The sequence below is a fragment of the Pezoporus wallicus genome, unplaced genomic scaffold (assembly GCF_028554395.1).
Source record: "Pezoporus wallicus isolate ANWC-B61680 ecotype Strahan unplaced genomic scaffold, APGP_CSIRO_Pwel_v1 scaffold_13239, whole genome shotgun sequence".
Lineage (NCBI taxonomy): Eukaryota > Metazoa > Chordata > Aves > Psittaciformes > Psittacidae > Pezoporus > Pezoporus wallicus.
The window spans coordinates 5,811,912-5,836,105 of record NW_026642052.1 but is presented as its reverse complement, the minus strand read 5'-3'; the positions used below and the strand labels follow the sequence as shown (position 1 = coordinate 5,836,105).

At 35.4% G+C, this 24,194-nt stretch overlaps 1 protein-coding gene across 5 annotated transcripts in view; it reads left to right on the top strand.

Annotated features, from left to right (window-relative positions):
• RAB28 (RAB28, member RAS oncogene family) overlaps positions 1-18,118 on the top strand; it is a 61,995-nt gene extending 43,877 nt beyond the window's left edge. For 3 of the 5 annotated variants that reach the window (XM_057426577.1, XM_057426576.1, XM_057426574.1), the window contains 4 exons: positions 7,300-7,403; positions 10,175-10,252; positions 16,418-16,518; positions 17,445-18,118. In XM_057426577.1, the coding sequence (XP_057282560.1) occupies positions 7,300-7,403; positions 10,175-10,252; positions 16,418-16,513 (278 nt within the window). In that variant the 3' untranslated portion in view covers positions 16,514-16,518; positions 17,445-18,118. The remainder of the gene's footprint in view (positions 1-7,299; positions 7,404-10,174; positions 10,253-16,417; positions 16,519-17,444) is intronic. The other 2 variants (XM_057426578.1, XM_057426575.1) reach the window with 1 other exon arrangement.
• The last annotated feature ends 6,076 nt before the right edge of the window (positions 18,119-24,194 follow it).

Genomic DNA, 24,194 nt, shown 5'->3' with positions numbered 1-24,194 from the left:
CATAATTCTGGTTACCGTTTTTATATGATTATTAATAACATCAGATACTTGTTCTATCAGATGACTTTATTTGCGCAGAAAGATCTTTTCTGTCTAATTGGAAAATGAAAGTGCACATGCTTGAAGTTCTAAGTAATCTGGTCAAATATTCTATTCAAAATGAAATAGTTTCCTCTTTTTAGTGGGAAAGCAGTAGGTTACTGCTAAGCTGAGAAAAAAAAATGAGGGAGGTTTTTTCATTGCCTGTTTTTTTTTTTTCCAATTTTTTTTTGAGTTATGGCAGAATTAGAATTAAAAGTGGTTAATTATGGCAGAAGAGGTCTGAGAAGGCTTCCTTCTGGCCGAGCAGTGGGACCTGCTAAACTATGCTCTGCTGAGGTGCTATGGGGCAGAGGTCTGATGAATTGGGCAGTAAATCCTTTTGCCCAGAGTGCTGCTCCCAATGTTCATTGTGATTTCTGTTTTATTCATTAGAATAGTGGGTATTTAGCACATCTTGGAGAAATCCCTCTTTGATTCCCTTTCTTGTGCTCTTTGCTCATGCATGCGAAAAGCAGAACCTTCACATTCTGAAATTAAGATGATTTGTTGAACAGTGTCTGCTGCATGAGGATAATCCTGTGTAACAGTATCGTTGTCTTCAGATTTTCGGGGGCTCAAGCTAGGTTTGTCCTTAAGAAATAGGTCTGAAATTATACCAAAAAATAGGGTGAAAGAGAGATCGTCATATACAGCCCCCTTTTTTATGACCCTGGAGTATTTTCAGAAGAGAAAATATGTACATAATTTTAAGCACATGTAAATCAAATTAATAAATTATTAAAGCATTTTACTTGTCATGTCTGTGTGGGCTAATCATGATAGCTCATTATTTAAACATTATGTAATTGTATACCTTGTGTGAACAGCTGCAAATACTTTGCAGAAAGATTTATATTTCATTTTTCACTGCATACTATAAAAGAATATATTTTTGTGTGGTACTATAGATTAACACAGATGTTTACTCGTAAATTTAGAACTACCCTCCATTATATTAAGATATGAAACAGTTATAATATGCATGATAAAAACAAAACTAGATAGTTGTAAATTTGTGTTAATAAATTTTTTAATGGAAAATACTGGTATTATCAATAAAAAGAAAAAGTTAAGCTTAAACAGCAGTGGTATTATCAATAAAAAGAAAAAGTTAAGCTTAAACAGCAGAACTGCCTCTTTGTAGCAGAGTCTTTTGCAGTTACTTCAATTTCAAGGCTTGAAAGTGAAAGATGATCAGATTTGGGTGGAGAGGCATCCTTTTACTGAGGTTCTCTGAACTATTTCATGTTTCTTTTCATACATGCAGTTTAGAAGATGGTTGGGTTAGTTATCACTGGTATGTAATAATCTAAAATGACTGTATAGTGCCTTACAGTTTGCAAGTGTAATCTCATGATCCAGGAGAAATGCCAACAAACTATTAAACAGTCACAGTTGCTTAATATGCATTATGCATGCCACTCAGCTGTTTATGCCACTCTGAGCAAGTACTGTCACCATTTTTTCAGCTGCTTGGAAGCACCTGTACAAGTTATATATTTGTGTTTCTTTCAGAATTACCTGAAAGGAAGATTCATGCAAAAAGGATGTTCCCAGATTTAAAAAAAACCCTGTACTTTTACATGGAGTTCTTCTCCAGTGATCTTATGAAAGAGACTGGCAGTCCTGTGGGAAAGGGAGATAAATAGCATGAGTAGCAGCCTTAACATTCTGTATAAATTATGTTCTGCTGTCTTTTTAGAGTATGTGCAGTTATTTGCTTGTGTGATAATATTTAAATCAAAATATACTATTACATTTTTGGCAGTTTAAAAGATTATAAACCTGGAGCATTAATCATTGTTCTAACTAGTGAAATATATTTTAAAATACTGGCTTTGTTTCTGTGAGTTGTATTACTCTGATAAATTGTTACGTGGTTTTTATTATTGCCCTAATTTAAAGACAATACAGCTGTGGGATTTGATATCACACTTATTCCTCGAAGCAAACTTTGGTGAGCAAATTGCATCTATTCTAGTTCATTTTGGTGAAGTTCGTGAGCTAAAGTAGTATTAAAGATACTTAACTATTGGTTTTCCACATACGTATGGTGTAATGGAATGGAAATGATCATTTCTCCCTGCACGGTGGTGCTATGTGGCTTGTTTCAGGCCTTTTTTTTTTTCTCTTATGGAATGGTACATATATCTATATGGTGTAAAAGGAACAGTTACGGCATTAATTTATTTACCATTAGTGACTCCAGAGTCTAAAGTCAAAAGTAGCATTATTATTCAGTCAAGACTGAGTTGCTGTTGAATGGCTATGTGTGGGTAGATTGTAAAGCACCCATTTGTGTTTCATCTAATGTTTTTTTTTTTGTGTGTTCCTTGCTACTACCCAATAAAATTTCAGTGACTTAATTTCTCAAGTAAAGTTATATAGAGTTTTGACTTTCAATAACTATACTCTCAAGTGTTTGCTCAGTTTTTCTATCATTTGATATCTAGCCTTGCAGACAGTCATTTAAAGTAAGGTTTCCTTTTCCGCTTAGAGTTAGTACTGTCGGCTTTTCACTGCAAATAAGTGATGTATAGCAGCAATTCAGAGGGTAATGAAAATGTCGTTTGTATAAATCACCTGAAGATGTGACCTAATCAGTTCTCTCTGGTCCTAATTTAAAGCTACTGTTTTGTCCTTGCCTTCTTTGAAATGTCTTTTGCTCTCCACAGAGGTGACCATGATGGTTTTTAAATATTTTTTTTAACCTAAATTCTGCAGTGTTCTTCTTACCTATTTTTCTTCTCATGTTGTCAGGAATGCCTTAAAGGGAGTATCCCTGGGATTTGGGATGTAGGAGTTCCATACTTCTCTCCTAGATTCTGTTTGATTTTTTTTTTTTTTTTTTTACCTTGGTAGATCTCTGTTTAGTCTCACCTACAAATCAAAACTGAACTCTCCAGAGTTCGTGAGAAGCAAGTATTTTAGTAATCCTTACCTACTTTTGCTGCAGCAGACATTGATCTTCATCTCTGGTGGAAGGTTTTCACTTGGATCCATTTGGCTTGGTGGAAGTTATGTCTGAATTCCTGAAGTTTCTGATATATTTTTGTTGTGCCAGTATTTTTATGGGGTATGCAATACATACAGATGCATACAGATGTGTTATGGAGCAACAATTTATCTTGCTAGCTTTAATTGAAATGACTCTACACTGGACAGGCTTAAAGGTGAATGTTTAGTTTTATTTCAAAGAAACAAAAAGTTGGGCTGTTGACTAGCTAGTTAGGAACAGATTTGCAGGAGAGGAAAAGGAAAGCAATGGAGATATTTTTTGGAGAGTTACTGGCAACCATGGTTTTTTTTTATACTTGTCATATGAACATTTTTTAGTGTGCATTTTGAGCATAAAAATGAGCAAACTGCAGCAACCCATATTTTGGATGCCTTTTCTTAGAAAGGGTCTTCAAAATGACTGGCAGCTAATAAGCCCCTTTTTCTGTCCTCAAGTCAATCAGAAAAACACTATGATTTCTCCCTCTTTCCCCCATTGCTTGTGATGCCCTTCCGCTCTCCTCCGTTGCCCCTGATGTCCCCTTGCTTCCCCTGATTCCAATTTTTATGTGGTTTATTTAAGCATTCCGTTTAATGCAAGCATACTAAGTGGTTCCTGTATAGTCAAGGAATTGGCAATGTGCTAATTTGACACTATAACTACTTGAACTACTATTCCTGCCAATTGGTCCCATTTTTAAGATCTTTAGAATTTTACAAATGATACATCAAAGAAATGCTGTCACCACATTCTGCAGAACTTGCACATCTTGGGGTTGCTTTAGCTTTTTGTGATCAGAAAACATAAATTTATTAATGTAGATAGTAGAGTTTATATCCAAGCACTTAAGCAAAGTACTGGTTTGTAACATTTGTGTGCTTTAGACATTCACTGTTTGCAAATAAATCTCTTCTCACTTTAAAAACTAAAATCCTCCTGTCTCCTTTAGACATCCTATTGTGAATTTCTAGCCATCAGTTTATATTCTACTTGGTAAAAATGGAGCTATTAATTTTCCCTTGTCACTCTTGCCTTTCTCATTCACTTCAGATGAGAAGGATGACTGTACCATCTGGCACATAAACTTCACTTTGGGACTTTCTTTAAATGTTTGTGTTTGATGTGTGTCCAAATCTTTCAGATTCTTTCTTTGAGACCTTTGTTAGATATGGCCTGTCATAACCATTACCGCACTTAAAATGTTCTTATTTTGCATCTTCATTTCAGTAATTGCTTTTTCTTGGCCAATGCAATGTTATTTAGCCATTTAGAATATTATGCAAGATCATTTTCCTGGTTTGTAAAATCAAGCCATATTTATGTATCTGATTCTATCCAAAACTTATTTGTCTCTGCCTTTCAACTTTTCATGCCTTAAGTGCATTTTAGTCTTATCATTCATCCTAAGATATCTATTCCTGCTGTTAATTGGCTCATCATATGAGGCCACATTGGCCAGCTGTTTGTTTTATTTCTATAAAGTCCCTGCATTCCTTTTAAGCATCTTTTTAGAAAATTGTTTTTCTCCTCCAAATCCCTCCTTAAAGTCTTTTTGCTGTGATGTCTAAATAAAAGCTGGACAAGACTTATCTCCTGGTGTGCTAAGAATTCTGCCTGTCGAGCTGACCGATATCAGATGTTAAAAAAAAACAAAAAAAAAACCAAAAAAACCTGGAGGGTATCTATTCACTTTACTTTAGCTGATCTTCAGTAACTATGTCTTTGCCCTTAGCCTGGGGAAATGAAAAGTAATATGAGTTAGGATAGTCGTCTTTCATTGACTGCAAACTGCAATTTTGTGTAGATTAATATTTATTACCACTTGAAACCTGTTTCTTGTACTAACACTGTGCCCTCTTTCATTGAGAGCTAATGTAACGTGAATTGCCTTACATTTACTGTGGGCTGAGAGTATGCATGTGGACAGTTACCTGGCAGTTATCTAGCATAACAGTAACTCTGCAGTTCACAGCAGACTGCCCATAATTCAGAAGGGACAAGGTAAAATACTTTTAAGTGGGGAGGTGAACTGAGAATTACAGAAAATTTGGAAACATAATTTCACCTTGATTTTTCACTTCCAAGTCTGTTAGATTCTAGGATTGTTTGTGCTTTTAGTTTTTCTACTGTAGTAAAGTATATGCTCCACTAACCATATAATATTTTTGATGTTTCTTCAAATAAAAAATAGGAGACATTTGAGGATATGATTTCCAATATGGCAGTGGCATTTTATCCTGAAAATTTATCAGTTGTTGTGTTCTTCTACTCCCTAATTCTTTCCATCTTGGGAAAGAGAGTTTGAGCCAGATTGTAAATTGTGAGCTTGTTTTTACATACACACACACATATATATATATATATATATAATATATATATATTATATATTACTTACATAATCATGACTGGTATTTTAGAGGGATGGACTGTAAATGCTATCTACCTGTCTATTTTTACTGTTATCTTGTGTAGGTTTTTGGAGGTGAGGTATAGTCAAAGAAATACAGCGGGTGAAATTTGAAGGTAGGGTTAAGTTTCCTTTAAGGGCTCATCAAATAAAAATAAAGAAAATATATTTTTATTTTTCCCAAAAGAGTAATTTCACTGTTGTGTTTTCCAAGCTGCACTTAAAGCTAATATGCGAAGAGTAAAAATAATAGTTAATAATTATATGGTTTAGGCAGCATGCTGTATTTTATCCTTAAAAGCGTTTCAACAGAGGCTCTCTTCTGGTAGTTATGTTTCAGAGAAAAAAATTAAGTAGCTGTTTCATAGACTGCAAAGTCAATAGCAATTTTTTAACAAAATTGGTATTGACTTTGGGCTTTGTCTTAGTAAATGTTCTTCCTTTTGAAACTATATATTCTGTGTTTAGTATTATGAAAAACTGTGCTACAAGCATTAGTGTTAATAGCTTAGTATTTTAGTCCTTCACAAATTAATGCTTGTGGTAACTGGATGATTTTAGGCCTGTTCTTATAAACAAGGCCTTACTGATGTGCTAGGAGCAGTAATATGTGGCAAAAACTCCACATTAACCAAGGTAAGCAGTATAAATGGGGTGTAGGAATCCCCTGCTAGACTAAAAATCTCCAAGAGAAAATCTCCAGAGCCTACAAATTAAAGACCTCCAATGTCATTTTAAAATAAAGCCTTTTATGTAGTAGGAGAGCATTTTTTCAGCTGATAATCAAATGACACTATTATGCAGGCTTACTAGATTTGCAAATTTACAAGTTTTTACAAGTCAGTTGGGTCCCTTCCTCAGGAAATCAGTTTAAGTTTTTTTTCCTGTATTGACTCAAAGAGCCTGGTTGTCCTTAAATCCTTCTGAATATATTTGCCTTATAATTTGACGGCATTGAGTCAACACTCTTATAGGAACTGCAATGCAATAAAAAAGAGAAACTGTTCAATATGGTTTCCAGTTACCTTGGGATCAGATTTGGAGAGACTGGAACATGTACAATAAAACCTGTGCAAGGCTTCCATTTTGCTTTGGAAGCACCCAGTGCTTTTTCAACATAAATATTAATTTGAAAGCTTTGCTCTGCTTCCGGTGGTTGTAAAATGATAGAAATGAAAATGTGTGTGACTCTTGAAATATGCATTTTACTGGTTTTAATCTTCTGAACTGTACAGTTATGGAATTGAAAGCTTCATGTATGAGTAATGAAGAACCAGTGCTTTTACTCAATTCATTTTTTATTATAGTGTTTTTGTTCTACCATATTCTGCATCTAAGTTCTTTATAACTTATTACATTTTTTTAATTAGAAAAAAATATGTAGATTCAGATGTGCTTGGTCAACTCTATTTTGTAAAAGTCTTTAGATGACACTGGAACCTCCAATATGCATCATGCTTGCAAGCAGAATGTGCAAAACTTAGTTGTCTCAAGTTTCTGTATGTGGTTAACAGTAAATTTGTTACGAATTGTGTATATCCAGCAATAAGTTTCTCCTTTATTTTAGATAAGAATTAGTCGCATTTGACCATACAGTTTTATTTGTGGTTTTGTTTTAGTTTTGCAAATAATATTAACCTGATGTAATTTGTTATTTTTATTAGGGCAAATGATTATAGGAAGAAAGAAACCTGCATTTGCATACACCTGTAAAGAAAAAGATTACATCTGATGTGTTTCCAATGAATAATTTCCAAGACAGGTAACTGAATGTGCTCCATTTTAGTAATTTTTCCTTCCTTCAACTTTTTAGTTGACTTGGAGCATATGCGCGCAGTGAAAGTTGACAAGCACCAGCGATTTTGTCAGGAAAACAATTTCAGTAGCCATTTCGTGTCAGCCAAGACAGGAGATTCTGTAAGTAAGAAAAATAAAACCCTTGTAGATGTCTTGTTTTTATTTTTAAAGATGCTGAAGTTTTATTATACTTCACATATCAAACCATGGAGAACAGTGACTGTTGCAGGTTGTTTTTGCCTGCCTAGTTAAATGAAAAATAGATCTTTGTGTATATTCTTTATTAATTACAGTGATTTCTCATCTGATTTGCAGTTTAATGTATAGTTTTTAATATGATAAAGGTCTAATTTATACATCAGCATGAGAACAGCTATATCTCTTTGCTGACAACCTGTAGTTAAATGTATTCCTTCATTCCAGGTGGAGTCCCATCTATAGACCATCAATATAGAAACTTTGAACAGTTGATAGTGTCACGAGACCCTGTTGCAATCAAAAGTTTTTAATAGGGGTCCTGAGCCATTGGAGACACTCCTACTGCAGGTCCATTGAAATTTGAACATTTGGTGTTTTTAATACTTTGCAGAGTATATTTTTGAACAACCTTTTGACTCTGAGCTAACTGGGTTATTTGTTTTAGTTGTAAGTGTATGGAAGTAAAGGTTCTTTCTTAGTTGACTCTGTCAGTCAAATTAAATCACACTGTATTGTTTTGCTTGATTTGTCACATGCTTAGTAACTGTCATTCCCATAAAACAGTCTTGTATCTCTCTCCTGTGTTACTTATGACAGCATACTTAATTTTTGTTATTAAACAGTAAGACCATGTTCAGTTATATGCAAGTATAACTCTGTAACACAAATAGAACCAGTTTTTAAGATCTTTGATGAAACGTCTGCAATGTACTGCCTAATTTTATAAGATAATAGCTTTTCTTTGAAGTCTAACAATTTTGCTGTGACAGATGCAGTGAGTCCTCATTCTTCTTACAGTTTGTGTTGAATCTTTGGCATAATTTTTTGTTTAAATTAAAGTTTTTTAAGGTAGAAACAGAAGAAAAAAATGTATAATGCTTCACCCAATGAAGTATGCATCTGATAAAACGTATTCCTTTCTCAGGCAAACAATCTTTTTTTTTTTTTTGAGATTTAGTAACAGGAAGAAAAAGCAGTCCTTTTTATAAGGTTGATATATTTAACATAGCAAAATATGAAGGAATCTTTATTATGTCTTTTAATTGATTCATGAATTGCAGCAGCATCCTGCTGTATGTACTGATTGTTCTTTTTTTCACTTGCTGTATAAAGACAAAAGTAAATTTAAACGTACCTAGAAAGCATTAACCAGAAGTCTAAGTATGTACTAAGAAAAGAAGGTATGAGGTATGGTTTACAGTATTTCATTTTTTTTGTTTCACTATAGATTTGAATTACTTCCTCATGTTTTTTAGTAGTTGTGCAGGAAAGACAGGGTGCTTACCCTGGACAGTGATCTAAGAAGAGACCATCAATTGCTGCTTTGGTTATAGGCTTAGTTAAGATAAATGATTTTTTGTTTACCTCGGATCTTTCCAACTGACTCATTTGCAAAAGATAATTTTGTATTTATATTTCATTCTTATAATTTAAAAAAAGCCCAAAATTCTCCTTAGAGGAAAAATAAATTTAATGAAAGATTTAGTATAGCTGTCTTACTGTCTATCAAATTGTATACATAAAGCACTGAACTTGTGCCTGATGTTTTGCGCACAAAGCATCCTCATGATAGGTGGTCTAGCTCAGTACACCGAGAGCCTGGTGTGGGTTAAAGTAGGCATCTGGAAAAAAGAGACCTTGTTCAGGATTTCTTGCTAAGTGGATTCTAGTAGAATAGACCAGTACTAGACCAAGTAGTTTAGAGAAATTATTTTGGAAGCTATTATGGTTTGTTGGTTCTTCCACTGATTCATTGCTGTTTTCCATCTTGGGTGTAAGAAGAGGTTGTATAAATTGTCTGGTTTTGAATTTTCACTGAAAATTACAAAAATCACTTACACAGGCTCTTTGGAGTCCAGCTGCCTGATGAAAAGCAGTGTTTGTTAGTAGTTTAGATTGTGAGCTCAGTCGAATAACCATGTAGATGAAATATAATATGGGGTTCAGCAGCAGTGCAAACTTAAGCTGCTCCTCTTTAACATCTGTTGTGTTCTTTAAACTGATTTAAAATGCAGCTGCCTAAACTTTAAGATTGGTGGACTGGATTGAGATAAAGTAAACCATTGCCACCCAGTGTTACCTGTCCAACCATGTCCAAATTCTAACTCTGCAAGGCTGCTGCATCATCTTGCTTGTTTTCTAGATACTTGCTTTCGTTATAACATCCATAATGTTTTATAAGACTTCAGAACAAATAGAGCATTGTATGGCTTTCATATTGACAATGTTTTTTAAACATGTGCAGTATAGCTTTTGGTGATGTTGATGCACAGTTCTGTTGCTTTCAATTTCAGAAACCTGTAGGTTTCTCTATTGCAGAATACACTGGTAATATATTTTTTGTGCTAAACATTAGTGAATACCCTTATTCATATTTTATAGCACTGAGAGTAGTATTTTAGAGGTGAGTTGTGTAAAAGCTTGTTTAAACTTAAGTCTCTGGAGGCAGAGTAGAAGTGTTGCTTAGTAATCCAGCATACTGTTCATTCCTTGTACCATTGTTGAGTTATTTTCTCCTGATTTTTAAACAAAACTGAATGTACCAGATGAGGTTGTTTTCAGATCTCTCTTGCACAGATCATAATTTAATATATCTAATTGTTTAACAGTTCAAGGATGTTTTGATATATTTGAAAGAACCTCAAGAATGTCCGTTTTTAATCTTTTAAGTGCAATTTAATTTTTTTCCATAGGTCTTCTTGTGTTTTCAGAGAATTGCTGCTGACATACTTGGCATCAAACTAAACAAAGCAGAGTTGGAGCAGTCACAGGTGACTTTTCCACAAATACATATTTTTTTATTTCCAGGTATTTTATTTAGTGTTAAAAAAAATCATTGGAAATTAGTAAGTGTCCTTTAAAGCACTTCAATATAGGGAGAAAGTTCAAATTGAGAGCAATTTTTTAAAAATAGTGCATAAAATTGGTTTGGAAATTAAATCCTCTCTCTATGTATTCATATGCAGGTAGCATGGAAGATTTTTTTTTTTACACACTTTAAATACTGTACATTGGTGTCAGATATGGTTTTTATGAAAATTGTTCTTTTTTCTTTACATATTTAAAAACCAATTTAATTTTAAAACTACACATTTAAGTCATAAAAGGCATAAGCTTCTGTGAGTAGAAGTGTTCTAAATCAACCTTCATTGTAGTAATACAGGAAAAACCAGTATTTTTTCAATCTGAGGGTTGGGAATTAACCATGTTAAATCCTATGTTTGGTTAATCTCAGATTTTCATCATCTTTGTGTGCCTGTATAATACAGGACCTCAGAAGTGACTCTCTGCCTTGGGTAAGGAATATTGGTTTTGTATGGTCGCTATTTCCCATTTTATTCTGATTTGCAAATGAGAAATGAATCCTGTTCTGGTTCAGTATACCAATTCTCAGTGGCAGGCAGAGCTGTGGAATTGTGTGTTTGGGTAGCTATTATAGCTACCTGGCATCTGCAGTTATTTTTCTCACCATACCAGTCCCAAATAATTTCCCCCTAAAGGAGCTGCATGGTTTATGTCCTTGCATTTTGTGTTTTGTTCTTTGAGTTATGAGTATTATCTTGGGGATTTTCTGTCATTTCCTCTGCAGTGAGAAAGGGCTGAGAGGGAAGAATGTTTCCCAGCAATAGGTGGGAAGGTCATCAAGAAGGTTGTCCACCATTCCCTTACATTGGTTAGCCATAAGTTAGGGATGTGAATGTAGTGATTTCATAGTGAACATGTGGCAGAACCCTGCTGCATGTCATGCTCTGAACTGTAGTAGAGCTTTGTTGCAAGCTCATCCTATGCATTAATTGCTATATGCAGAATGGCTCTATTGAGGGCATTGTTTTAGGACCTTGTGAATTTATTGGGAAAAGATATTTTTACTATTTTAAAAAATTAGAACTGTAACTATATTAATTAAAATGTGAGCACTTGCTTAACTATCTACTAGAGTTGGAAGTCAGTTTTTGTTAGTGAAAGTTAGATAAAAAATGTGTTAATTGTTCAAATAAGCAACAAGCAAGAGGTTTTCTAGTATAACCCTTTTTCCCTTATCCTTCCCTTTCCTTCCTTCTTCTTAGCTCCTGCTTCTAAAAATAGTTTTCCTGCCTGTAAGACTGTGTGCATAGGTTTAAACCAAAAAAGATTGTATACAAACTTTGTTTCAGAATCCTCAAAAACAAAGATTATACTACTGAATATAATCTTACATGTACATATATGTAGTATAACCTTACTATACAATGATGTTTGAGATTACAATGCACTTATTTTAAATTTACTTATTGAGCTAAAAGTAGTTGCTTCAGTGGTGTAATATCTTGGAACTGCTAGTTACTACCAATGTTCAGCAAGTACCACAAGGTAAGTCAGCAAGTTTCTTAAGAAAAAAAGGAAAAAGGCAAAACATTTTTTACCTACAGCTTGGCCTCCTGCTTTTTGAAATATACAATAAATATGTAATTTCTGAAAGTGTTTTGCCATGGTGGTGTTTACAATCCGTGTTGAAGTGGTTAACTAGAAAACTGTATTTTAAACAGTAAAATGATAAAATACACTTACAGTGCATACCTGATGAGCAAGGCTAAGAGGTTCTGAAAAGCTGTAATTTATGGCTAGAGAAATACTGAGCGTGTTCATTCAATGGTTTTTACTACTAAGGCACCATCCATCTGTTGTTCTGAGCTCTATGATTATTTGCATATAAATAATTCAGCACATTAAGAGCTCTTCAGTTTTTCTTTGGTTGTTTAGCTAGAACTGGAACTTCAGTCTTAGCCCTCTCTGTGCTTAGTGATTTTGTAAGTAAGTAAGATAAGTAAGCTTGTAGATCGTTATTCAAATACCTTAGATTAAAAAGAGAATATAATCAATGGAGTTATACAGAAAATTGTAGCTTTCTAGATAAGGTGTCTATTTTTAGGTTAAAGTAAGAACCTTTGTATAGTCCTGACTCAAGAGTGCATAACTTTCTGTGTCAAATTGGTATTTGCTTTAAGTAGGCTTCCTCTTGCCTTAGTATTGTAATTACAGTTTTTAATTTTGTTGAGCAGATCAATGGAATATGCAGTTATGGATCAGAGTAAATATTATGCAAATTGCATTAGCAATAGCTTGTAAATAGTTAATAATGCATAAACTACTCACTGTGGCCCACCCATTACTGTTCATGTGAATCCACACTACAGTGATTAAAAAAAAAAAAGATAAACAGTAAATGGAGCTGGATAAAAAAGAAACTTCAGTGTTGCCATTCAGGTACTGCACAAGTACGCTGTGCATGTAGAGTAAGAGCAACTGCCTGGCTTTGCAAAGTTCTACTAATTGAGCATAGTTTCAGTCTACTCTGAAGAATCACACAAAGTGAATCACAAATTCTTTGTCACAAGAAGAACATTTACTTCCTTTGAGTGGGCTGTAGGTACTACTGCTTAAGTCAGTGAGAAACCAGTGGGAATTTTATTTGAGTGTGTGTTAGCTGTATCTTAAGGTTCATTATTGTATAGAACTGACTACCCTGGTCACTTCTAAAGATAGAAAAGGAGAATTCGCTACATAAAACTTGAGAAGGAGAACTTTAACCTCAGAGAGATGAATAGAATGACATGTTTTGAGAGAAATTTACGAGTCTGCGGTGGAAAAGCCTATGTAATGTGTAGGTGCTATTTCCCAGGAGCATGGATCTGGTCTCTTAGCTGGAAGGAGGTGGTGTTACATGATGTTGCCATCACTAGGTTTCTGGTTTACCACAGACTTTATAACAGGTACAGGTTCCTAAGTGTGGTGGTGATGTTTGGTTTTTTTTTTTTCTCCTTGTTTTGTTTTGTTTTTTCTTTTCACCTGTAAAATGGGCACGGGGCTTCTTTAAATTAAGAAACAGCTATATGAATGTGTCCCCTTAAACTTTTAGCCATTTAATACTCTAGCTGTTGAACTATAAAAGCATACAGAAAAATCGATAGATGTACGCTACATAAATGTTATAAAGAAACAAAAAACTAATCTAATAGTAGGTGTGACTCATCCTTGAATCAGTAAGTATGCAAATGTTGACTTGGATTTAATCTTTAAACAAAGAGTAAAATACATTGTAGTTTTTACAAATGTGCGCTACTCAGATAATGGATCATATCTTTGAATTTGCTGTATTTTGTGTAATGTGAGTTTTCCTTATTTTGAAAAACAAGAAGGTTGCTGCTTGAAAGTGTTTGTCAGAGAACATCAGATATCTTTGTTCAGCCTAGGTGGTAACAAAGGGGAAGATGGAATACTGAGTTTGTGTAAAATGCCAACAGTGACATGCTCTATGTATGGTTTATTATGTATTTCTTCATTATTACTGATTGTCTAATGTAGAGAATGCTCTTTAAAACATATTTCTAGTGCTTTCAATTTTATGCCTGAAGATCATATTTCTTGTGTTTAAGATCAATTATAATTGCCACACTCACTGGGAGGTTCTTAGAAGTGGCTCACAGGTGGTTAGAAATAAATAATAGGAATCTCAAACATGTTACTTATATGAATTTGTGGTGCTTGACTCTTGACTTTAGAGCTTTGATGACTGGCAGAAGCTTTTGTGAAAAGTGGATGGGTGTTCCTGGTCCACTTCGAGTTAACAACACAACTTCTGTTAATGAACCTCAAGAGCGAGCCTTAAAAATTGAGTTATTTACCACCCATTTTTAGAAGACAGCTGCACCAGTTTAAGATATTAATGCAACCCAAGCTATTTGTTACTGCCCTTTTGCTGGAATTTATCACTCCCACAGCAGAATCAGAAAATGGAAGGTGATCATGTGCCTTGGCCGCATCAGGGTGAAGTAGAGCAGTTTAGCTTAAACTGCTGCTGAAAGTTGTTTTTAAGTGAAGCTGCCAGACTTTGTGCTGAAGCGGATGAGGTGCAAGTATATGTTACATTCCACCAGCTCTCCTTTGGCGGCAGTGATCTCCAGCAGAGGAATAGGACAGACATTTGGGGGTGGTAAGTTTTTAAACTATCTCAGCTAGAGCTACTAAACCTTGTCTGTTAACATGCTGAGATGACTGTTAATCAAACCTTTATTTGGACAAAACTGTGGTGAAACAAAGAACTAGATTACTCCTTATGCGTGACTGGAAAGTAGAGAATGTTTTTGAAATGGAACAGTTCCAAAGTAAGAAAATTGCAGATTCTGACTTATTTTCAGTCCTCAAAATACTCCTCCTTTTAAATCACAAGGGTCTGATGAAATTTGAGGAAATAGCTCCTTTACTAATCAGATGTTTTTCTTTCTGTATTTTTGACTTTCAACTGTAGTGTAAAAACTGCATGGGGTACAGCTTTGTTCCTTGGCATTGGCAAGAGCTAGCATTTTTGTAAGTGATGTGTAGTTTTCTATTTAACTAAATGCCAGTTCAGCAAATTGGGGTGTGTGTGCCAGGTTTGTACAACAAAATGTTTGGCAGATAAGTTTGGTGGAATTCAGAGCACCTGCACCAAGAAAGGTTCTCCTTATTGAGAGTGGTTTGAACCATGGCAATGATATGCTTAACATAGAAACTGATACAAAGAAACCTAAGTTTTTAATTACCGTGAAGCTAACAGAGGAAATGTTGCAGTGGGTTTTTTTCACTCCTATTTAGGCGAAATTCCTTTAGAAAATCCAAGTCATTTATGATAGTCAGTTTCTTGCTACATTGTGCCTAAGCATGGGTCACTAACCTGCCTGTGTTTACAGGATGGGATTTAGACAAATGTTTTGAGGAACAATTAATTGCCTACTGATTGTGAGACCTTTTTTTTTCTTTCCTCTCAGCTGTAGTCAAAAGATTGGTATGAAGAAACTAGGTCCTGTGAGGTCAGATAACACTGTTTAGTGCTAAACCTCCTACTACCACCTTACATGGGATTTGGCAACCTTTCCCTTGATAACATCAGTCCAGGAGTTGAGTAAATCATGAGTGGTGTCCACTAGATAAGATAATATGAATGCAATCAATTAAACTCTAGGCGAGTACATCAGCAGCTAATAAATCGAGATCCCTTACCAGCCAATTCAACTGTTGCTGCTTGTTTGACATTCAGGTTTTATTTACAGAGGTAATCTTTAACATATATACTGTTTATATATTCACATAATCCTGTTAATAGTTTCCTTTAACATAATAGTATTTATTAATGTATTCATACATTTTAACCTTGAAAATACGTTGTGTAAAGCTGAAGTATTTCAGAAAAAATTATTAAACTGGTTTAGGATATTTTTTGTAACTGACCAACCTCCTCTGTTACTTTTTTGTTCTATGAATTATTCTCCCCTTTGCATGAACACTGTACTAGTAGTAAGAAAACTTCCAACAATTTTGTTTGACTTTAGCAGGGAAAAATGAGAGCCTTTTATTTTTGCATTATGTAGAGCAAAGTCAAAGGTTGCAGCACTTGGATGTGAGGTTGTTAATTGATGTCAGTTTTAAAATTATATATTTAGTTATAACGCAATAGTTGTGTAATGGAAAAGATGCGTGTGTACGTCTAATGCACTTGCTACAGTTGCTGGTAGGAAGTTGAATAATGTAATATTTAAGTACCTTAAAGGAATAGGCCATTGCCACCTTTTCTTTCACTGATTTGCTTTTCTTTTTATTCTTTCCCTTCTCTTGCTTTAATACACTTTCATTGCTTGCATGTATAAATATTTCATTTTGGTACTTTGATAGGTCATGTCCTTGAAGGAGCTCGAGAAGCAGCCCTAATGTTGATGATGCTTTCAGCTAGACATGTTGCTCCTTCATTGTCATAAAGCCTGAAAAGAAATGCACTTTTGTTTTGCTTCTGCATAGTCTTCTTATTTCATTCATTCATTCATTCTTTTCAACTACTGATTAATCTCTCCATTTCTCTTTCCTTTTCTTTTTACATTCTTCTCCTTGCCCTCTCTCCATTATGCTGATAACATGCTGATTAACAGCATGTTGTCAGGGCAGAACTAGTGAAATATCCTGAAGAAGATAGTCAACATCACAACACTTCCAACTGCCAGAGCAAAGTCTGCTCAATGCAGTAGTTCAGGTATTGGTGGAAAACTTGGTTTGTTTGTTTTTCCCAAGCTGCATTGCTTTTACATGAAGTAACAACTGTTACAGTAAGTTCTATCAGAAAAATGGTTTGTATTGTAGGTGCTTGTAATACTTAATATATTAATTTGGAACTCTGTACAATTGCATGTTGATTCTAATAACAAGGTATTTCATAGAAATTAAATGCTTCATGCTGCTGTGTTAAGGAGGTCCTTCAGTGCTGTGTATTAAAAATGTTGCATAGCTGCCTCAGGTAGAAATAGACTTATTTGGAAATTGGCATCTCATTTCCTCCTCCTCATTGGGAGAGACCAACAGTCTGATCAAATGCTTTTAAATAGAATGAGTAATACCTGTTGGATCTGTATTAAAAAATAAATACGGTATGCAGAGGTTCTTTTTATATTAATTTAATCTTTAGTCAGTCTGCCTATCAAAGACTTTGAAATATGGTTGTATGTAAAATTTACTTTTGAGTTCTGTCTGTGCATTCTTGTGCAGTGCTTGGAGTGAAGACCGAAAGACAAACTTATGTACAATTTCAAATTACAGTTTAGGCAGTTATTCTTAAAGAATGCATACCATAGACTTTGTAAGCAAGTATTGTTTTATTATTTCCATTCAAAGCAGTTTTCATGGAAGTAAAACTGTATTAATTGCTTTTGCAAAAAGTCATGATCCATTTGTAGTGGTGTGAAAATCTACCGAGGCACTTCCTTCTGCTTAGGACGGATAAACTGGTATTTAGAATGAGAATTATCACCTAGTAAGACTTCCTGTAGGGTAGTGGAAAAAACCCTAAATGGTACCTGTTTTGCCTAATATTTCATATGCTTTTACAGCAAAATATCTGTTGAATTTTTTGCCAGCATGAAGATTATATTTCCTAATTGTTAACTGTGTTTTCTTTTATGACAGAGGGTGGTGAAAGCAGATATTGTCAACTACAGTCAGGAGCCTGTGACAAGAACCATTAATCCTCCTAGAAGCTCAATGTGTGCAGTGCAGTAACTGTGCTATTCTCTGTTTTGATACCTTCGGTGGTTGTCCTACCTTGACACAGGCTCTGGGTTTACCAGGAGCTTTAACAGTGACTGTCGCAGCAATGCAGTTAGAGGCTTCACAAATGTGTTACACCACTGTACGCTGAGAAGCAGCAGGCAGGCAGTTTTTATACTGGCTGAAATTCAAACCTGAGACCACACACTTTGAAAAATTAAAGTCTCTATTCTTTTAAATTATATTTAAATAAAACAGTATAACTGTGTTTATATATTTCTTCTGATCTATTTGACTGGAATAAAAATGGATGAAGAAGTCCGGCATTCAAAATACTTTAAAGACATCATCATGGAAGGGTATTTTGCCAAAGCATTTTTAAAATTTTTCCTTTTCTTTCTCCTGTGATCTGAACTAACACTCAGTGAAATGTAACTTGGAAAAGCTATTGCTGGAATAATTTCCAGCACATAATGTATTTTATGTAGGGGTAATTTGGGAAGTATTCCATTAATATATGTACATAGTGCAAAATGTATAAATTATATCCACTAAGACACAGTGCTTGAAATAAAGCTGTAATTATAAAAACAGTTACTGAAGTCTCCAGTTGTCTCCATGGATGCTCTGAAAAATGCTAGTGCTTTTGTGTATTTTTATTACCACATCAACATTATTTCTTGCAGTAGTAGATACACTCATATGTCTTCATGAATATGGATGAACCTCAGTCGACAGTTTGGGCTGTAAATGTTGAGTGATATATTCCGCATGCATTAGAAACTTGATAGATCAATTAGGATCAGTCATTTTTAATAACTAAATGAATTACCTTTGGCCTGATACTCTTTTCTTTCTAGTTCAGAGTAAATGACAAATAAAAAGCTGTCTGCTCTGTGATCAGTGCATTTCTCCTCTGTTCCTTTGCTAGCAGTCTCTTTTAGATGTTCAGTTCTCTGCTGGCACATCTGAATAGAAAGCTAAGGAGAAAAAAATAGTAAGCCAACTTGATTCCAAACTAGAAATCTATCTCATGTTTTAAGTCTAGAATGTGTTTTCTTATAAAGTACAACAAAGCATTTCAAGATTTAGAGAATTAATGAAGCTGAGTGAAGGAAGCTTATATATCACAAGTGAAAATGGTGAGCTTCTTCATGTAAGTTCTCCTATTAAGCTGTTCAAGCAAGTGCTTAATAGTTGGAACTACTAAACTATTTAATAAAATAGTTGACCTATCAAATTAAAAAAAAAAGATTGCAGATGGCAAGAATGTGCTTTTTGTTATTATTTTGGTATATTCCAAGTTCATTGGAAAGCTAAGTTCATTTTACACCGTGCAAATGCAGCTTGTCACAGTTTTATAGCTGTGTGAGAATGACTTACTCTTAGTATTGTATCATTCAAATATGGAATAGTCTAAGAAACAAGCAGAGATACTGAGAAATTATTCTACACTAAGGTAGGTGTGAATTTGCAGTAAAATATTCATTCTAGGGTTATAGTTTGTGTTCTTGTTCCTGTTCTGTGGAGCTTGTATCCCATTGCATAGTATTACCTTATGGTTAAACACAACTGAATGGTGAACTGTCTTCCACTACCACCAGATGAGAAGTTCTGTTCAAACAGTTTCTCTGGAGTAGCTGTGAAGTTTACAAGGTTATGCCCTCCAAAGCATGTGGTATAAGGTTCTTTGAACCATCAGATTTCTCTGTGTGTTTGTGTCCTGAACTCTGCCCAATATGCTCAAATATTCATGAGAACTTCCCTTTCCCTGAGGAGCTGAGCACAGCCTGGCTCAGCTACGTGGCTAGAGCCATCTTTGCCTCATGCATGTGAGCCAGCTTCATAGTTCTGCTTTCCAAGTAATATGCAGCATGATCTTAAAAACCGCAGTGCTTTTCTCTTAAAAACTTCTGTAATCTTACATTTCAGAAGAAAATGCTTTTTCATAACTTGTAACACAAGGCCCATTATTACCCTGAATGATAAAAAAGTTTTGCTTTTATACTTGGGGTAATCTTGCAGTATGAAGGGTGTGATATGTGTCCCAGTCCAAGGTATTTTATGGATGGATTATACATTTGTCTCGTCATGATCTTTTATTCTCATGCCTGTTTCTCTAGCTGTCTGTGACTTGTACATCGTTTTGTGGTTTGTTCACATTGATCTTTGCACCATTTTCTGTGTTAAAGCCATACCTCCTCTGGAGATATTATTGTTTACATTTCCAAGCTGCTCTCATTCTTCCTCTCTAGCATACATGTATATTATTTACGCTAACCCGGAATCTCTTGTCTTCTGTGCCCCCAGCCCCTCCTTTTGCTGCCACTCTTAACCTCCTCAGCTTTTCTGTATTGTATACTGACTTCCATTCTCCCTGCCTTTCCCTGCCCTTCCTGCCCCATTTAGATCCATTACCTGTCCATGTTTTAATCCTTACAAATGAGCTTTGCTCTTTTTGCTCAGCCCCAGGAGACCCACCTTGAGCCTTTGGATTCCAGCTGCAGCCTAAATCCGTGGCTGTGGTAGCTGCCTTTGAAGTGCTGCAGCAGCTGTGGCTGAAGGTTCAGGGGTACCTTTGCCATTGCTACGGCCCAAGTTCCACCAGGCAGAGCAGAAAGGTCAAAGATAATTCTGGAGGATTAAGCAATGCGGAGAGGGGGAGTAGACAGACATGTTGTGCAGGGATGGCAAGGGATCTCTGGGCACTGGAGGGATGGAAACAAATCTAGTGAGAGAGGTGTGTAGGGGGAGGCAGGCTAGACACTAGCCTGTACCCAGTCTCCTTGCCACTGCTAATCCACACAATTCACATCTGGTAGAGTTAAAGCGTGTGCCATATTAATGCACTTTAAAGTTTTTTGGAAGGTGAGAACTAGTTGAAAGTAATTCAGTGAGCAATGATGAAGTTAAATAATGCAAGGCTTTCCAAAAGTGAGGCGACATATGCTTAGTGTCCATTGACATGGGGAGTGGGCTAGGGCAGGGGTAAGCATGTTTTCTTCTGAAGCTGAGGCCAGATGAGGGGAAGAAACATGCTCAGGCCCTGAGCTTACACAGATCCACACTGGTGATCTATCTGCTCAGAGCTGTTGTAACTAATCATTTCAGTAACAGCTCCACAGCTAAAAATTGTTTCTAAGTTCAGCTCCTCGCTAGGGTCAGCCTTGTGTGATGTGGTGGATACCAATACGCACATTGTGTCTGGCTGTGTGTTAGATTACTGGTGCTTTTAAAACATATATTTGATGTGTTACTAAACTCATGCAACTTCTTACCTTTCGTGGCTCTAAACTTTGGTGGGGTCAAATGGAGTCTCATGAACAGTGGTGTGAAGATATTTTCCCTTACGACCAAATGCTGTGAGCACTAGAGCCTGCCATGAGATCATGATCTTTCTGAATACACGGTTCTTTTGACAGTTTGTAAGAAACCTCTTCCATAAAGTACTATTTGGGTTTCACTGGAACTAAAGGGCTTTTGGATCAGGTGGCTTCAAATGCAGAGATAATTTGCTAGTCAGAGTAGCTGCTGGCAAATGCACCTGATAATGAACCCAGTAGCCCAAATTTCATAATAATTTTTCAATGAAAAATGGTAGCAATACTTAAAATTGTCTATTCTTTTGTGGGTTTTTGTTTTTTTTTTTTTTTGTGATGATGGCAATTTAAATAAGTCAAATCTTATTTTTTCTTTTTACATTAATTTTATGTAAGGAATATAATTGTTTCTTCACAAAAGAATGTTTGTAATCTTTGTTTCATGGTGATCATGACCTTTTCGTAGTGTTTCTAATAGAGACTACTGTTTAGAAGGTGTCCCTATTCCATGTGTTGATCTGAAACCAAGGATTTGAGAGACACTGGGAAGAGCAAGTGGAGCTGAAGCCTTATCGCTATGTACCTGTGCCATACTGGGATCACTGCTCTGGGCTGGCCCAACAGCTTTAACTGACTGAAAGCAAAATAAAATTTCCCATAACTTGATGTCTTTAACCCCTTCAAAGTAAAACCTGATATATCTAATTAGCACTGTACTGTCCTGTGTGAATTTTGGCATTGACAGAAGACTAAATTACTGTTCCTTAATTAACAATTTTATAATGGAGATTTTCTGCAGGAGAATTTTTCCTGTTTTGAATACTTGCGTTCATTTCTGATGGAGCTTAAGGGTTTGTATGAAGGGCCTGATAGGTGCATTTAAAGCTGCACTGGCTTTTATAGAAGTTATAGTTACAAAGCTGACATGATTAACTACTTTTCCTTCTGGAATTTGAGTATTATTTCCCAAGCAAAGAGGTTATTCCACAGTTTTGTGTTCCTTTCTTTCTTAGTTCAAGTACTACTGCTTAACATACCATCTGATTTCTTTAGGCTGTCTTCATTTAAAACAAACTCGTAACCACTTAAAATGTCAAAATAGGTGAATGCTACTGAAAAGAAAAAGCCTGAATTTTTCCATGTTTACATAAGGGTAATGGCATACATATGAGATTAAAACTCCAGTCCAGATAATTATCCATAGGAAGCAAATACATACTCTGATTTCAGATGCTATGAATAGAATGTGATTAGAATTTAATGCACTACAGTTTTATTTGCAAAATACACAGGTCTTATATAAAACCTCTTTTTATAAAGTACTCTCCAGAAGCCTTGGGGATCCCTGTTTAACTTGCAAATGCCGAAGTTTGATCTTCCCCAAATAGAAGATAGTGAAGCTCCTGAGTTCCATGAACTGATTTCTATTTTCAGCTTCCCATAGAGAGCTGACTGTTCAGCCAATGCAAACTCTTTTTTTTTTCTACTCCACTTCATCTTCGTTCATTTTGGCACCATTTTGAACTGGAAAACTTCCAGTTAGCTAATTGGCTATTTGCCTTGTTTTATGTGGGGGTGATGTCAAGTGCTGAAATAACCAATTGACTGAAAGCAATCTTGTTTCAAAGGCTGGTCAGAACCAAACCTCAGAAGGTACCAATTTCAGGTTTGTTTTGTATTTAACCGCTACACAGCATTCCTTATCCTGGTGGATGAACCTCAGAGAAGAATATAGATTTGAGGTCAAGAGCCTGTGTTTGCTCAGATACCACATTTAGAGCACTGAGTTCTGGAGGAAATAGAAATCCAGGTATTTTTTTTTTTTTTTTAATTTCACTTCACGACTTTCTCTGCCTCTACTTTCTAATGTCCTGTTGGCAAGCAGTGTTTTTAAAATACATTAATGTCCTCATTTATAAAAAAGATGTGGTAATTATACGATAGGAAAGTTTTGCTCTTAAGGATGAATGGAAAAAGCTGCTTATGTTGTATGAGATATCACTGGCATAGGTGAAGGTGTTCATTAATAATCTACTTTCTATGATTTGCTAAATATCATCTATTCTGATTTCTACTTTTCTAGTTTAAAATACACTTCAGAATTATAATAATTAAAAATACAAAATACCAAACTATTTTTAACTAATTTGTGCCTCAGAAAACTGGTCCTGCAGACTGCTGCAGGCAAACATTTTTTCTTTGCTAGCTAAACTCCATTTCTGTCCTTTCCTGGGCTGATCCATACCAGGTAGCTTGCAGGATCATGACCTACTAATCCTTTTTGATTTCTGGTGAGCTTTTAAAAACAAAGTAGACCAAGAAACATCAAAAGAGGATTTAAAAGACACACACCGTGCTCTGAGAAGTAAATGTTGCTTTGGAAAGCATTCTCTCCTTTACAAAGAAGTGAATGCTGTGGTTCAGTGCTATTCACCAAAAGTACTTAAGCATATGCTCAAAATTAAGCGCGTATTTAAGTCCCCTTGAAGTCTATGTGATTTAAGTACACACTTGAAGCTAAATACATTCTGGCATACTTTGCTGGTACAGAAATTCTGCTTCCATTGAAATGAATGCTTTTGAGGCTAAAGGTCTTTGAGGAATTTTGGTGTTGTTTCTTAAATTTCCTACCCATTGTGAAGGGTGTAGACTACAGCCACTGCCAAGTTAAAATGAAAAAAAGGTGTTTCCCATCTATTTAGTTGCTTTTCTGTTACTTTTGCCTAGCACAAACGATACACAAGTTGCAAAAAAAAAACCAAACCCAAACAACCAACAAACTATAAGTTAAAAATTGGGTTCAACTGTGTGATCAGAGCATTTACTTGACATGGGACAAGTTGCTGGTCTTGGAACAAATGGTCCTCAAATCCATAATGAAACACAGAAATGAATCTGGAGGTGTGTGGCAACTCTTATTGCAACCTGAATACTGACCGATGGCACAGGAAAACATATCAAGCTCTGCTTTCTACTGTCTGAATTGCAGATCTGACATGGTGGATAAGCAAGAATCGGTACTTCGTGCTCAGATTTGGGAACGTATTTGATCCATCTTGGAAAAAATGAAGTGTGATCTCTGGATATGTTCCAGTATATGTCAAAGAATGGTGAGGCAATGTTTAACTGCATAATGGAAACTGGAAAGAAATTTTGACATCCCACTCATCAATCCAATTGCTTTTTTATCTCTCCACTGTCTTGGAAAGAAAGCAAAGTGTAAACCAACATTTGGCACAAATGGGCTGTCTGTGCCATTTAGCAGCAATTTGTGTGTAATTGGTAACAATTATACAGACAACTCATTTATAACAGTGAGTGAGCTCACAACCTAGCATAAACTACAGGA